The 17,641-nt window shown below is 39.9% G+C and overlaps 1 protein-coding gene across 3 annotated transcripts in view; it reads right to left on the reverse strand.

The window, feature by feature from the left end:
* TDRD3 (tudor domain containing 3) overlaps window positions 1–17,341 on the reverse strand; it is a 223,456-nt gene extending 206,115 nt beyond the window's left edge. Inside the window, exon 1 of one of the 3 annotated variants that reach the window (XM_082435823.1) lies at window positions 16,351–17,341. In XM_082435823.1, the coding sequence (XP_082291949.1) occupies window positions 16,351–16,391 (41 nt within the window). In that variant the 5' untranslated portion in view covers window positions 16,392–17,341. The remainder of the gene's footprint in view (window positions 1–16,350) is intronic. The other 2 variants (XM_082435825.1, XM_082435828.1) reach the window with 2 other exon arrangements.
* Window positions 17,342–17,641: the final 300 nt, after the last annotated feature.

Below are 17,641 nucleotides of genomic sequence, written 5' to 3' on the forward strand. Positions count from 1 at the left end.
AATACAACAACTGAAATGAAAACTACACTAGAAGGAATCAATAGCAGATTAACTGAGGCAGAAAAAAGAATAAGTGACCTGGAAGACAGAATGATGGAATTCACTGCTGTGGAACAGAATAAAGAAAAAAGAATGAAAAGAAATGAAGACAGCCTAAAAGACATCTGAGACAACATTAAACGCAACAATATTCGCATTAGAGGGGTCCCAGAAGGAGAAGAGAGAGAGAAAGGACTAGAGAAACTATTTGAAGAGATTATAGTCGAAAACTTCCCTAACATGGGAAAGGAAATAGCCACCCAAGTCCAGGAAGGGCAGAGAATCCCATACAGGATAAACCCAAGGAGAAACACGCCAAGACACATAGTAATCAAATTGGCAAAAATTAAAGACAAAGAAAAATTATTAAAAGCAGCAAGGGAAAAACGACAAATAACATGCAAGGGAACTCCCATAAGGTTAACAGCTGATTTCTCAGAAGAAACTCTACAAGCCAGAAGGGAGTGGCATGATATACTTAAAGTGATGAAAGGGAAGCACCTACAACCAATAATCTCATTCAGATTCAGTGGAGAAATCAAAAGCTTTACAGACAAGCAAAAGCTAAGAGAATTCAACACCACCAAACCAGCTCTACAACAAATGCTAAAGGAACTTCTCTAAGTGGGAAACACAAGAGAAGAAAAGGACCTACAAAAACAAACATACAACAATTAAGAAAATGGTAATAGGAACATACATATCGATAATTACCTTAAACATGACTGGATTAAATACTCCAACCAAAAGACACAGGCTTGCTGAATGGATACAAAAACAAGACCCATATATATGCTGTCTACAAGAGACCCACTTCAGACCTAGGGACACATACAGACTAAAAGTGACGGGATGGAAAAAGATATTCCATGAAAATGGAAATCAAAAGAAAGCTGGAGTAGCAATACTCATATCAGATAAAGTAGACTTAAAAATAAAGAATGTTACAAGAGACAAGGAAGGACACTACATAATGATCAAGGGATCAATCCAAGAAGAAGATATAACAATTATAAATATATATGCACCCAACATAGAAGCACCTCAATACATAAGGCAACTGCTAACAGCCATAAAAGAGGAAATCAACAGTAACACAATAATAGTAGCGGACTTTAACACCTCAATTACACCAATGGACAGATCATCTAAAATGAAAATAAGTAAGGAAACAGAAGTTTTAAATGACACAATAGACCAAATAGATTTAACTAATATTTATAGGACACTCCATCCAAAAACAGCAGATTAAACTTTCTTCTCAAGTGCGCACAAAACATTCTCCAGGATAGATCACATCTTGGGTCACAAATCAAGCCTCAGTAAATCTAAAAGAATTGAAATCATATCAAGCATCTTTTCTGACCACAACACTATGAGATTAGAAATGAATGACAGGGAAAAAAATGTAAAAAACACAAACACACAGAGGCTAAACAATACGTTACTAAATAACCAAGAGATCATTGAAGAAATCAAAGAGGAAATCAAAAAATACCTAAAGACAAATGACAATGAAAACGATGATCCAAAATCTCTGGGATGCAGCAAAAACAGTTCTAAGAGGGAAGTTTATAGCTATACAAGCCTACCTCAAGAAACAAGAAAAATCTCAAATAAACAATCTAACCTTGTGCCTAAAGAAACTAGAGAAAGAAAAATAAACAAAACCCAAAGTTAGCGGAAGGAAAGAAATCATAAAGATCAGAGCAAAAATAAATGAAATAGAAACAAAGAAGACAATAGCAAAGATCAATAAAACTGAAAGGTGGTTCTTTGAGAAGATAAACAAAATTGATAAATATTAGCCAGACTCATCAAGAAAAAGACAGAGAGGACTCAAATCAATAAAATTAAAAATGAAAAAGGAGAAGTTACAACAGACACCGCAGAAATACAAAGCATCCTAAGAGACTACTACAAGCAACTGTATGCCAATAAAATGGACAACCTGGAAAAAATGGACAAATCCTTAGAACGTTTTAAGCGTCCAAGACTGAACTAGGAAGAAACAGAAGATATGAACAGACCAATCACAAGCAATGAAATTAGAACTGTGATTTAAAATCTTCCAACAAACAAAAGTCCAGAACCAGATGGCTTCACAGGTGAATTCTATCAAACACTTAGAGAAGAGCTAACACCCATCCTTCTCAAACTCTTCCAAAAAATTGCAGAGGAAGGAACACTCCCAAACTCATTCTATGAGGCCACCATCACCTGGATACCAAAACCAGACAAAGATACTACAAAAAAAGAAAATTACAGACCAATATCACTGTTGAATATAGATGTAAAAATCCTCAACAAAATACTAGCAAACAGAATCCAACAACACATTAAAAGGAACATACACCATGATCAAGTGGGATTTAACCCAGGGATGCAAGGATTCTTCAATATACGCAAATCAATCCATGTGATACACCATATTAACAAACTGAAGAATAAAAACCATATGATCATCTCAATAGATGCAGAGAAAGCTTTTGACAAAATTCAACACCCATTTATGATAAAAACTCTCCAGAAAGTGGGCATAGAGGGAACCTACCTCAACATAATAAAGGCCATATACGACAAACCCACAGCAAACATCATTCTCAATGGTGAAAAACTGAAACCATTTTCTCTAAGATCAGGAACAAGACAAGGATGTCCACTCTCGCAACTATTATTCAACATAGTTCTGGAAGTCCTAGCCACAGCAATCAGAGCAGAAAAAGAAATAAAAGGAATACAAATTGGAAAAGAAGTAAAACTGTCACTGTTTGCAGATGACATAATACTATACATAGAGAATCCTAAACATGCCACCAGAAAACTACTAGAGCTAATCAATGAATTTGATAAAGTTGCAGGATACAAAATTAATGCACAGAAATGTCTTGCGTTCCTATACACTAATGATGAAAAATCTGAAAGAGAAATTAAGGAAACACTCCCATTTACCACTGCAACAAAAAGAATTAAATACCTAGGAGTAAACCTACCTAGGAAAACAAAAGACCTGTATGCAGAAAACTATAAGACACTGATGAAAGAGATTAAAGATGATACCAACAGATGGAGAGATATACCATGTTCTTGTATTGGAAAAATCAACATTGTGAAAATGACTATACTACCCAAAGCAATCTACAGATTCAGTGCAATCCCTATCAAATTACCAATGGCATTTTTTACGAAACTAGAACAAAAAACCTTAAAATTTGGATGGAGACATAAAAGACCCCGAATAGCTAAAGCAGTCTTGAGGGGAAAAAACGAAGCTGGAGGAATCAGACTCCCTGACTTCAGACGATACTATAAAGCTACAGTAATCAAGACAATATGGTACTGGCACAAAAACAGAAACATAGATCAATGGAACAAGATAGAAAGCCCAGAGATAAACCCACGCCCCTATGGTCAACTAATCTATGACAAAGGAGGCAAGGATATACAATGAAGAAAAGACAGTCTCTTCAATAAGTGGTGCTGGGAAAACTGGACAGCTACATGTAAAAGAATGAAATCAGAACACTCCCTCACACCATACACAAAAATAATCTCAAAATGAATTAGAAACCTAAATATAAGACTGGACACTATAAAACTCTTAGAGGAAAACACAGGAAGAACACTCTTTGACATAAATCACAGCAAGATCTTTTTTCATCCACCTCCTAGAGTAATGGAAATAAAAACAAAAATAAACAAATGGGACCTAATGAAACTTCAAAGCTTTTGCACAGCAAAGGAAACCATAAACAAGACAAAAAGACAACTCTCAGAATGGAAGAAAATATCTGCCAATGAATTAACACAGGATTAATTTCCAAAATATATAAACAGCTCATGCAGCTCAATATTAAAAAAACAAACAACCCAAACTAAAAATGGGCAGAAAATCTAGATAGACATTTCTCCAAAGAAGACATATAGATGGCCAAAAAGCACATGAAAAACTGCTCAACATCACTGATTATTAGAGAAATGCAAATCAAAACTACAATGAGGTATCACCTCACACCAGTTAGAATGGGCATCATCAGAAAATCTACAAACAACAAATGCTGGAGAGCATTATACATACTCTTATACATCATTATACATGCTCTTATACATCACTAGTTCTAGAAAGCCTTTCATACTTCCCAAGTGGGGGTTAACTGCTCTCAACAACACCCTGGAAGCAAAATACCAGTGTATAACATTTAAATTCTGCCTGTCTTGTACATCATCCTAACAACAAACACAGTGCCTTGTGTATAAGAGGTATAAATATTTATTACTTGTATTTCAGTATACACATTACTATAGGATTACATATTTCCCTGCATTACTGCAAAGACTTACTTATTGTTGTAAAGATATCATACCTTCAGTAGCACTATACTGAGATGAAGGTAGCTACTTGTCTTCCACGTTAAAGGCTGTAAAACTGTAAAATGAGTGAGAAGCACTCACATTTGCACACAGACTCACACCCATCGAGCAGGGGTGTGAAACATGCAGAGGTTACAGTACTAAGGTACATGTAGGCTCTGTCCAGCCCCAGAGCACAATGTGGTTCTTTCCTCTTTCTCTACATCACAATGTGCTTCTGCTATGAGTATCTTTGACTCACTTTATTACTTTATCACCACACATTTCCTGCTATCTCTCTGCTTTTCTTTGTCATTCTATGACTTCACAATGTTTTCTCAACTTTTACAAGAAAAATTTTGCATTTCTGAAAGTGCAGTCTGCTTCTTCTAAAAATTATACGGAGATAAAGTGTTCTTCAGCTAGTTCCAGATTCTATACCTTTCAAAAAGTCAGAATTTCTAGATACATGGGATTTAACATGATAAGACAAAATGCCAATATTGTTGTTTTGTCAAAAGAAGAAAGCATAAGCCAAAATATATATATATAGTTATATTTCTATGGCTATTGAAATGTTACTATGCAATTTTTACTTGATTTAGCAAATGCTGCTGTATGAGGAGAAAATTATTTTCAACTTGCTGAGGTAGCAAATTTCTTTTTATACCCCCTTTATGCTTGAGGCAGTCAAAGACAGGCAGTTAAAACTAGATTTATAGGTTATTCACCAAAAAAAATACTGCAAATAGCACCTTCGAACCTGAAAACTTGCACAGTTTAACAGAATACACAGTCATTTTTGTGTATTAATGACATTTTACAATATCAACAGAAGCAACCAGGTAATATGTAACATATTTTGAGACAGAAGGTCAACAACATTTATTACATTTGAACATTATAATTTCACAAACAACATAAACCAAAGATACAATAACAAATGCTCATTAAAAAAACATGAAATATTTCAAAATGGAAAGATGTCTCCAATAAGCTCTCCCAAAAACCAAATATAAAGCAGCTGGTTTCTTCTAGTGTTCTTCAGCACAGTCTATTATTCTGTTTCACCTAAAGAATGTCTTAATGTTTCTGATCCTTTCCAAACGAGAGTACCAAGAATACATGTATATCAAAGTGGTAATGATGAAGTATTTTATAATTCTAGAAAATAAAAGAATCCTGCACTTAGCACATAACCTTATAAACAACTACCAAAATTCTTTACAAATACACTTATGCCTAAGAGTTATGCTGGAATAATATGAGGGAACAGAACTTCTGATACCCTTTGCATAAACTCTTACGCATGACTATTACCAACAGTATATTATATAAAGGTATAGTTATATTTATGATGCTACAAAGAGCGTTTCTCACTTGAAGATTGAGCTCATTTACCAGCAATCTCCTGGGGAATTGGTGTGTTTCTCAGAAAAAAACAAACAAACAAGAAAAGTGCAGGGGTGGCTACAGAATAGGAATTTGACTTTCTTGGTCTTGATGTGTTTTGGAGGAAGTTTCTAGGTGACGGGATGTAAAAAATAGCTCTCCATCTGTGGACAGGTCAAGAGCTAAGAATTAGAAATTCCAGCAAAATGTCCTGAAGTTGTCTCACCTCTCTGGAGCAGCTATCTCAAGGCAATATGTGGAATAACAGGGCATGCTCCTCAAGACAAGAGAACCATCACTTTATCATCTATGCTGCCATTGTGCATCTTTTTTTCTCTATTTATCCCATAAATAAATATTCTCCTCTACTAGTGTTTTGATAAAGACATTTATACTTGTAGCCTTTCTTAGCTGTTCAAAGGTGAAACCAAGGGAATGAAGTTTGGTATACACTTGGGCCAGAGGATATCAGTATGGTGGTAGTACCAGTAATCAAGGAGAGAGAACTCCAAAAGGGAAGGTGAAATTCAAGGGGGACAAGATAAGAAGAAGACCTTTGTGTTCACCCTCTCTTCCCCCTCCAACTCCGCCCTACCCACAAAAACAAAAACAAAAAAACACGCACCTCAAAGCACAACCAAGTTAAACTTCGGATGTTAGAAACCCAGGGTTTCTAAGAAAATATGTTCTTTCAGAATAAAATGGAAACACACTACTTCGAATGCTTCCTTACGGTGTCTTCAACTCAAAACTGCTGGGTAAGGCAAATACATGCAACATAGTGCCTTATTTTTTCAGATATTCTTAGACTTCAAAAAATACAGAATTAAACAGATTTTTAGATAAGCCTAATCAGCAATTAGGTGAACCACCAAAAGGTAAAGGTTTCTTTGATTCCAACTTCATCACTCCTCAGTATAAGCATGAAAGGAAATTTACACATCACAAAAAATGCTTTAATCCAATTTTCAATTTCCAATTTTCAAATGTGTTTTATTTGACCAACAATTTAAATTAAACATGGTCACCAGGACTCGGTGGAAATCAGTACTGAATCTTTATTCCAGACATTTGGACTGTATTCATGGTTCTGCCGCTTATATCTCTGAGTAAACTGTTGATACCAGTGTTTCAGCTTCCTTATTTGCACACTGAGGGAGTTAAGCTATACAATCACTAATTCTATAAAAAAAAAAAAAAAAAAAACTTTTTCAAAATTAAACACAGCTGATTATGTTTCCTTAATATGTTTCTATTAAAAAAAGTTCTGAAAGGCTTGAAAAAAAAAAATCCAAAAGGTTAGTAGAAGTACAAAATTCACCCTTAAGGAAATCTCAAGAGAAAAAACAAAAGGCAAAGAGTGAAGTAAATCTGTTATGCAGACAAATCTAGAATCAAATATCTTCTCTAAGTAGTTATTCCATGCACATAAGTAAGCATTACAAAGGACCAATGTACAATTTTCTGTAATATTTAAACATAATCACTATACTGGAAAAGTTTCTAGAACTTTTCAGTTCAGATCAGCAAATCTAACACCTTCTGTGCTACTGGCTACTAAGAAAAAACATTATTGTAAAGTCTTCCAAGGTGGCTACTATTGAGAGTTACATTTTAATATATAGATTTTTGTGGGGGTTATAATGAAGATTAAAGACTTAAAAGAAAATAATGAACTCAAAAAATAACATAAACTAGAATACAGATCAGTCTATACAGATCATTTGCACCCCATGAAGATCACATTTTCAGAAACATAAGCTTTTCAGCACTAAATATTTCCCTAACCTGCTATTTTAGGTGAAGCTGACAGAACAGACAATAATAGTTTAAGTGCTTTAGCATCTATTTCTTTTGAGGTCCTTCAAGTAATTAAGTGAGTACTAAGTACTAAGAAAAATGATTTTGTCAGTGACAATAAAAGAGAATCCCAAGAGTCAAAGGAAACTCAGGATGTCAGAACTGGAATGAGTGGGTCAAAGCTGCTCTATGGTCAAAAATTCTCCTTCCAGTACTCTTCTCTGCATACACCTTTGAGATTCTGTATGTTAACATAATAAATATCTACTTAAATATAAGATATAATACAAGTCACCGATAAGACTAGGACATCCTCTTGTTTTCTTCACAAGTCTAGTGGGTTCAAGACTCATCAGGAATTACTCCCAAACTTGTAGATATATAGTCTTGTTAGCCCCACAGGTTCTTCCTGCCTTTATGAGTCCCTGCCACACAAAAAGAACAGTCTGGAGTAAGAAACATGTAAACAAATAAATTGCAACACAAAGTGGCAAATGCCAAAATATAACATTGCTGAGGATTTATAACAAAATAACAAAGACAGGAAGAACACTAAGCTTGGGTAGAGACCCTGGTTAGAGAATTCTGACTGGCGGGAGCACGGGGCATCCAAGGTCAATTTGTATCAGACTTTATTAAGAATATACAAGGTAGGAGATTGGTTCAAGATGGCGGAGTAGAAGGACGTGCACTCACAACCTCTTGTGAGAGCACCGGAATCACAACTAACTGCTGAACAATCATTGACAGGAAGACACTGGAACTCACCAAAAAAGATACCGGACATACAAAGACAAAGGAGAAGGCACAATGAGACGGTAGGAGGGTCACAATCACAATAAAGTCAAATCCCATAACTGCTGGGTGGGTGACTCACGAACTGGAGAACACTTATACCACAGAAGTCGACCCACTAGAGTGAAGGTTCTGAGCCCCACATCAGTCTTCCCAACCTGGGGGTCCAGCAACAGGAGGAGGAATTCCTAGAGAATCAGACTTTGAAGGCTAGCGGGATTTGATTGCAGGACTTCGACAAGATGGGGGGAAAAGGAGACTCCACTCTTGGAGGGCACACACAAAGTAGTGTGCACATCGGGACCCAGGTGAAGGAGCAGTGACCCCATAGGAGACTGAACCAGACCTACCTGCTAGTGCTGGAGGATCTCCTGCAGAGGCAGGGGGTGGCTGTGGCTCACCGTGAGGACAAGGACACTGGCAGCAGAAGTTCTGGGAAGTACCCCTTGGCGTGAGCCCTCCCAGGGTCCGCCATTAGCCCCACCAAAGAGCCCAGGTAGGCTCCAGTGTTGGGTCGCCTCAGGCAAAACCACCAACAGGGAGGGAACCCAGCCCCACCCATCAGCAGACAAGCAGATTAAAGTTTTACTGAGCTCTGCCCACCAGAGCAACACCTAGCTCTACCCACCACCAGTCCCTCCCATCAGGAAACCTGCACAAGCCTCTTAGGTAGCCTCATCAAGCAGAGAACAGACAGCAGAAGCAAGAAGAACTACAATCCTGCAGCCTGTGGAAAAAAAAACCACATTCACAGAAAGACAGACAAGATGAAAAAGCAGAGGGCTATGTACCAGATGAAAGAACAAGATACAACCCCAGAAAAACAACTAAATAAGGTGGAGATAAGCAACCTTCCAGAAAAATAATTCAGAGTAATGATAAGTGAAGATGATCCAGGACCTCGGAAAACGAATGGAGACAAAGATCGAGAAGATGCAAGAAATGTTTAATAAAGAACTAGAAGAATTAAAGAGCAAACAAAGATGAACAACACAACTGAACTGAAAAATACAGTACAAGGAATCAACAGTAGAATACCTGAGGCAGAACAACGGGTAAGTGACCTGTAAGACAGAATGGTGGAATTCACTGCCATGGAACAGAATAAAGAAAAAAGAATGAAAAGAAATGAAGACACCCTAAGAGACCTCTGGGACAACATTAAACGCAACAACATTCGCATTATAGGGGTCCCAGAAGGAGAAGAGAGAGAGAAAGGACCAGAGAAAATATTTGAAGAGATTATAGTCGAAAACTTCCCTAACATGGGAAAGGAAATAGCCACCCAAGTCCAGGAAGCGCAGAGAGTCCCAGGAAGGATAAACCCAAGGAGAAATACACCAAGACACATAGTAATCAAAGTGGCAAAAATTAAAGACAAAGAAAAATTATTGAAAGCAGCAAGGGAAAAATGACAAATAACATACAAGGGAACTCCCCATAAGGTTAACAGCTGATTTCTCAGAAGAAACTCTACAAGCCAAAAGGGAGTGGCAGGATATATTTAAACTGATGAAAGGGAAGAACCTACAACCATGATTACTCTACACGGCAAGGATCTCAGTCAGATCCAACAGAGAAACCAAAAGCATTACAGACAAGCAAAAGCTAAGAGAATTCAGCACCACCAAACCAGCTCTACAACAAATGCTAAAGGAACTTCTCTAAGTGGGAAACACAAGAGAAGAAAAGGACCTACAAAACACAAACCCATAACAATTAAAAAATGGTAATAGGAACATACATGTCGATAATTATCTTAAACATAAACGGATTAAATGCTCCAACCAAAAGACACAGGTTCGTTGAATGGGTACAAAAACAAGACCCATATATATGCTGTCCACAAGAGACCCACTTCAGACCTAGGGACACATACAGACTGAAAGTGAGGGGATGGAAAAATATATTCCATGCAAATGGAAATCAAAAGAAAGCTGGAATAGCAATACTCATATCAGATAAAATAGACTTAAAAATAAAGAATGTTACAAGAGACAAGGAAGGACACTACATAATGATCAAGGGATCAATCCAAGAAGAAGATATAACAATTGTAAATACATATGCACCCGACATAGGAGCAGCTCAATACATAAGGCAACTGCTAACAGCTGTAAAAGAAGAAATGGACAGTAACACAATAATAGTGGGGAACTGTAACACCTCACTTACACCAATGGACAGATCATCCAAACAGAAAACTAATAAGGAAACAGAAACTTTAAATGACACAATAGACCAGATAGATTTAATTGATATTTATAGGACATTCCATCCAAAAACAGCAGACTACACTTTCTTCTCAAGTGCACACGGAACATTCTCCAGGATAGATCACATCTTGGGTCACAAATCAAGCCTCAGCAAATTTAAGAGAACTGAAATCATATCAAGCATCTTCTTTTCTGACCACAATGCTATGAGATTAGAAATCAATTACAGGGGAAAAAAACGTAAAGAACAAAAACACATGGAGGCTAAACAATACGTTACTAAATAACCAAAAGATCACTGAAGAAATCAAAGAGGAAATCAAAAAATACCTAGAGACAAATGACAACGAAAACACGACGATCCAAAACCTACTGGATGCAGCAAAAGCAGATCTAAGAGGGAAGTTTATAGCTATACAAGCCTACCTCAAGAAACAAGAAAAATTTCAAATAAGCAACCTAACCTTACACCTAAAGGAACTAGAGAAAGGAGAAACAAAACCCAAAATTAGCAGAAGGAAAGAAATCATGAAGATCAGAGCAGAAATAAATGAAATAGAAACAAAGAAAACAACAGCAAAGATCAATAAAACTAAAAGCTGGTTCTTTGAGAAGATAACCAAAATGATAAACCATTAGCCAGACTCATTAAGAAAAAGAGGGAGAGGACTCAAATCAATAAAATTAAAAATGAAAAAGAAGTTACAATGGACACTGCAGAAATACAAAGCATCCTAAGAGACTACTACAAGCAACTCTTTGCCAATAAAATGGACAACCTGGAAGAAATGGACAAATTCTTAGAAAGGTATAACCTTCCAAGACTGAACCATGAAGAAAAAGAAACTATGAACAGACCAATCACAAGTAATGAAATTGAAACTGTGATTAAATATCTTTCAACAAAGAAAAGTCCAGGACCAGATGGCTTCACAGGTGAATTCTATCAAACATTTAGAGAAGAGTTAAACCCGTCCTTCTCAAACTCTTCCAAAAAATTGCAGAGGAAGGAACACTCCCAAACTCATTCTATGAGGCCACCATCACCCGGATACCAAAACCAGACAAAGATACTACAAAAAAAGAAAATTACAGACCAATATCACTGATGAATATAGATGTAAAAATCCTCAACAAAATACTAGCAAACAGAATCCAACAACACATTAAAAGGCTCATACACCATGATCAAGTGGGATTTAACCCAGGGATGCAAGGATTCTTCATGATACGCAAATCAATCCATGTGATACACCATATTAACAAACTGAAGAATAAAAACCATATGATCATCTCAATAGATGCAGAGAAAGCTTTTGACAAAATTCAACACCCATTTATGATAAAAACTCTCCAGAAAGTGGGCATAGAGGGAACCTACCTCAACATAATAAAGGCCATATACGACAAACCCACAGCAAACATCATTCTCAATGGTGAAAAACTGAAACCATTTTCTCTAAGATCAGGAACAAGACAAGGATGTCCACTCTCGCAACTATTATTCAACAGAGTTTTGGAAGTCCTAGCCACAGCAATCAGAGCAGAAAAAGAAATAAAAGGAATACAAATTGGAAAAGAAGTAAAACTGTCACTGTTTGCAGATGACATAATACTATACATAGAGAATCCTAAACATGCCACCAGAAAACTACTAGAGCTAATCAATTAATCTGGTAAAGTTGCAGGATACAAAATTAATGCACAGAAATGTCTTGCATTCCTATACACTAATGATGAAAAATCTGAAAGAGAAATTTAGGAAACACTCCCATTTACCACTGCAACAAAAAGAATAAAATACCTAGGAATAAACCTACCCAGGGAGACAAAAGACCTGTATGCAGAAAACTATAAGACAGTGATGAGGGCTTCCCTGGTGGCACAGTGGTTGAGAACCTGCCTGCCAATGCAGGGGACACGGGTTCGAGCCCTGGTCTGGGAAGATCCCACATGCCACGGAGCAACTAGGCCCGTGAGCCACAATTACTGAGCCTGCGCGTCTGGAGCCTGTGCTCCACAACAAGAGAGGCCGCGATAGTGAGAGGCCCACGCACCATGATGAAGAGTGGCCCCCGCTTGTTGCAACTAGAGAAAGCCCTCGCACAGAAACGAAGACCCAACACAGCCATAAATAAATAAATAAAAATTAAAAAAAAAAAAAAAAAAGATTCAGACAATCCAGAACAGAACATGAAGTCCCCTTCACCATTACTTCCCCTGCCCAGCTCCCAGAGCCTCCCTGCAAGTAACCATCATCAACAAACAGGTGGCTTCCTTCCAGACCCCTTTCAAAAAAAAAAAAAAGACTGTGATGAAAGAAATTAAAGATGATACCAATAGATGGAGAGATATACCATGTTCCTGGATTGGAAGAATCAATAGTGTGAAAATGACTATACTACCCAAAACAATCTACAGATTCAATGCAATCCCTATCAAATTATCAATGGCATTTTTTACAGAACTAGAACAAAAACACCTTAAAATTTGTATGGAGATACAAATGACCCTGAATAGCCAAAGCAGTCTTATGGAAAAAAAACAGAGCTGGAGGAATCAGACTCCCTGACTTCAGACTGTACTACAAACCTACAGTAATCAAGACAATATGGTACTGGCACAAAAACAGAAATATAGATCAATGGAACAGGATAGAAAGCCCAGAGATAAACTCACTCACCTATGGTCAACTAATCTATGACAAAGGAGGCAAGGATATACAATGGAGAAAAGACAGTCTCTTCAATAAGTGGTGCTGGGAAAACTGGACAGCTACATGTAAAAGAATGAAATCAGAACACTCCCTAACACCATACATAAAAATAAACTCAAAATGGATTACAGACCTAAATGTAAGACTGAACACTATAAAACTCTTAGAGGAAAACTTAGGCAGAACACTCTTTGACATAAATCACAGCAAGATCTTTTTTGATCCACCTCCTAGAGTAATGGAAATAAAAACAAAAATAAACAAATGGGACCTAATGAAACTTAAAAGCTTTTGCAAAGCAAATTACAAACCAGACGAAAAGACAACCCTCAGAATGGCAGAAAATATTTGCAAAGGAATCAATGGACAAAGGATTAATCTCCAAAACATATAAACAGCACCTGCAGCTCAATATTAAAAAAACAAAGAACCCAATCCAAAAATGGGCAGAAAACCTAAATACACCTTTCTCCAAAGAAGACATACAGATGGCCAAGAGGCACATGAAAAGCTGCTCAACATCACTAATTATTAGAGAAATGCAAATCAAAACTACAATGAGGTATCACCTCACACCAGTTAGAATGGGCATCATCAGAAAATCTACAAACAACAAATTCTGGAGAGGATGTGAAGAAAAGGGAACCCTCTTGCACTGTTGGTGGGAATGTAAATTGATACAGCCACTATGGAGAACAGTATGGAGGTTCCTTAAAAAACTAAAAATAGAATTACCATATGACCCAGCAATCCCACTACTGGGCATATACCCAGAGAAAACCATAATTCAAAAAGACACATGCACCCCAATGTTCACTGCAGCACTATTTACAATAGCCAGGCCATGGAAAGAATCTAAATGCCCATCGACAGATGAATGGATAAAGATATGGTACATATATACAATGGAATATTACTCAGCCATAAAAAGGAATGAAACTGGGTCATTTGCAGGTACATGGATGGATCTAGAGACTGTCATACAGAAATAAGTCAGAAAGAGAAAAACAAATATCGTATATTAATGCATATATGTGGAACCTAGAAAAATGGTACAGATGGACTGGTTTGCAGGACAGAAATAGAGACACAGATGTAGAGAACAAACGTATGGACACCAAGGGGGAAAGTGGCAGGGGCGGGGGTGCGGTGGTGGGATGAATTGGGAGATTGGGATTGACATATATACACTAATATGTATAAAATGGGTAACTAATAAGAACCTGCTGTATAAAAAAATAAATTAAATAAAATTCAAAAATTCAAAAAAAAAAAGAACCTACAAGGTAGTGAGCTCCCTGGCATTACAGATATACAAAAACATAAGATGCAGTTTACCCACCCTTAAGGATCTTAGAGTCCAAAGAACAATTTAGTATGTGTTTGGAATCAAAATATTGAGACTGGCCTTTCTAACACAGGTGGGATCATGTTGGAAAGCAGTAAAAGACTGTAAACGAATTCATACAACTAGTTTGAAGAACTAAGGCTTAATCAAACGAAGAATGGGGAAAAACTCAGAAAGAGTGATCAAAGATTTTTCAAGACAGCGTTGTGAGGTAAAGAAACTGAATGTAGAAATTCCAGTTAGAAGAACAAAAATAAAACTGAAAAAGTTTTTAACGCTACAGTTTGTTATGCCAAGAGTGTTCTAAGCAAAAACTGTCAAAACAGTAACAGTTAAAAGCACCAGAGCTGGAACCAGCCCCTCTGTGCTCACCGTTCAACTCCACCACTTTCCAGTTGTCATTTATTTTGGAAAGTTACCTAACAATTTTGTGCCTCAATCTCTTCACCTGTAAAATGAGGTGCCAGTAGAGCCAGGAACAGCGTCTTCAAAACACAGGTGTTACAGCCCTCTAATCAAAAATTTCATTCACAAAATCAAATCCATCCTTTAGGTACTTGTAGGCTCCATATCCTGGCCACAAACTTTTAAGGTCTTAATCTTCATTGGACACCCTTCTACTTCCAGGAACCATAGGGATCTAATATCAATTCTGCAAACCAATAGGCACTTTCCTACCTCTGTGCCTCATCTCCAGCGGCTCTGTATCTACAAAGCCTTTTCCTCACCATCTCCCAAAGCCCACTTCTCTAGGAAATTAACTCTCCTTCCTCTCCAATTCCATACCACATTTGCCTGCACCTCTGTACAGTTTACCACAATTTCCCGTTTTTGTGTTTGTTGTTTTAATGCCTCCTTCTCCTCTTTTCGCTAAGATAGTGAACTTCCAGAGAGCAGGAGCAAATCTTTTTCAACCTCCTTCCCACCCTTCATCCCAGACTGTGCCCATGCAGGCCTGTTAAAGTGTTAGTAAATTAAACTGGATGCTTACAACCCTAATGGCCGAAGTTGCACAAACTGCTTAATTCGCATAATTTTTTTATTGTTTTCAGATCCTAAAATCTTAACATGTCTTTAAAAATCCGAACACCGTCATCCTTTCAAGAAAAGTTCTACGGAGCATCCACACGAGTTAATGTGGTCATTCTCAGCTTCAGAAGTTGTGTGTCTGCCGCAGAGGGCGGCTTTCCCCTGCTCCGTCCTGTACTTTGGAATAAGGAGGACGGAGACGCGGCCGGCAACAACCCGGGCTGTGCTCTGCCCTCAACTTCCCGCGGGCCCGCGGGCTCCGGCCGCGCTCGTCCCTCTCCGCCGCACTCCGTTCTCCAGCCCTCGCCTCCCCTCGTCCAGCCGCGGCAACAACCCCCGGAGCGGCGCGGTGGCGCTGAGGGTCCGCCCGCGCGGCTCGGCTCGGGCCTGCGTCGCCGCCCGCCCCGCCGCCCTGCCCGCGGCCCCCGGCCTCTCCCCGGCGCGCCGCCCGCCTCCCGGGGCCCAGGCCGCGCCGCCACGCCGAGGGGAGCTGGGGGACTCGCTCGGCTCCGCGTGGCGCCGGGGGCGGAGCCGGCCCGGAGGGCCCGGGGAGAGGCCGGGGGTGGGCGGCGGCCTCCGCCTACCCCGACACGCACCCCACCGCCCCAACCCCAACCCTACTCCGGCCCGGCCCGCGCCCGCGGCCGATGGGACTCGCCACTTACCAACCCGCCTGGGACAACACCGCGCCGGGGACCTCGGCCATGGTAGCTGCTTAGGCCGGGGGTGGTGGGGGGCTCGGGTGGGGGTGGGGAGAAGGCCTGCTGCTTGAGACCAAAAAAAAAAAAAAAAAAGAAAAAGAAAAAGAAAAAAGAAAAGAAAAGAAAAAAACTCCTCTGGTCGGCTCTGCAACTGGGCATGCTCAGTGCGCCCGGCGCTTCCGCGTGCGGGTTCCGCTCGCCGCGTTTTCCGAGCGGCCGCAGGGGCCGGCCTGGCGTGAGGCTGTAAGGCTGTGGCGCGCCGACAGCGGCGATCCGCCTAGGACAGGCAGAGGCCTGCAGGTCGGGCCAAGTTTGTCGGTAAAGAGCACGGCGCGGCCTCTCCGCCGAAGGCCGGTTGCTTTTCTTTCGGGGTCACTTTTCTGAGTTGCACACCGTGGAAACTAGTGGGGCGGTTCTTTGTACAGCAGAAAGTAAGGCCGCGTTTCCAGCGCCCACAGGCGGCCACTTCCGAGAGGGCAGGACAGCGCTAGAGCTGAGACGCTCGGGCGGTGGCGGAAAAGCGCTTCCAGTTAAGCACTAATAAGGCCACATTTCGTACAGGGAAAGTCAAAGGAGGGGTGTTCCCAGTCCACTCCACACAGGAGAAAAGTTTACTTTCTTATGAAAATTCGCTCCATTTGCTCCCTTTTTCGATCTGCCCGGATACAAAGAAAAGACATATAATCGGATTTTTCCGACTCCCCACAGCTAAATCGGACTGTCCAGGTCCCACACTACAATAAAAGTGAATGGGTCAACCCAGGGAAAACCTGCACTTAAGGGATATGGGAAAATCGGGGAGTTCTGTCGGTGCTAGTTTTTCCTGTCGCTCTCCCACTGTGCCCGTCCAGGTCCCGGCACGGCCCTCTGATATTGGCACGGGCACTGCCAGGCCCAGTTCCCACCCGCCGCTTCCCGGTGCCCTTCTCTGGCTCTCCGGGGGACTGAAGCGTAGAGGCGGCTTCCGAGTGGGCCTGCGTGGCGGCGACGCCGAGTAACGCAGGAGACACTCCAACGCGATTGGGCGGCCAAGACTCACGCCAGCCAATCGGAGGAACAGGCGGAAGGGGCGCTGGGCCCGGGAGACGCTCCCTGAGAGTTTGCTCCACCCGCCACGGTTTTCCAGTCTTGTGGCTGCTGGGGAGAAACATCCAATCGAGTGGCTCTGGTCCCACGTGCCAAGTCACTTGGGAAGACTGTTAAAACCTTCAACCCTATAGCGGGGCTGCTTCATCTGTTTCATTATCACCAACGT

This window comes from Balaenoptera physalus, assembly GCF_965194825.1.
Source record: "Balaenoptera physalus genome assembly, chromosome: 18".
NCBI classification, from domain to species: Eukaryota; Metazoa; Chordata; class Mammalia; order Artiodactyla; family Balaenopteridae; genus Balaenoptera; species Balaenoptera physalus.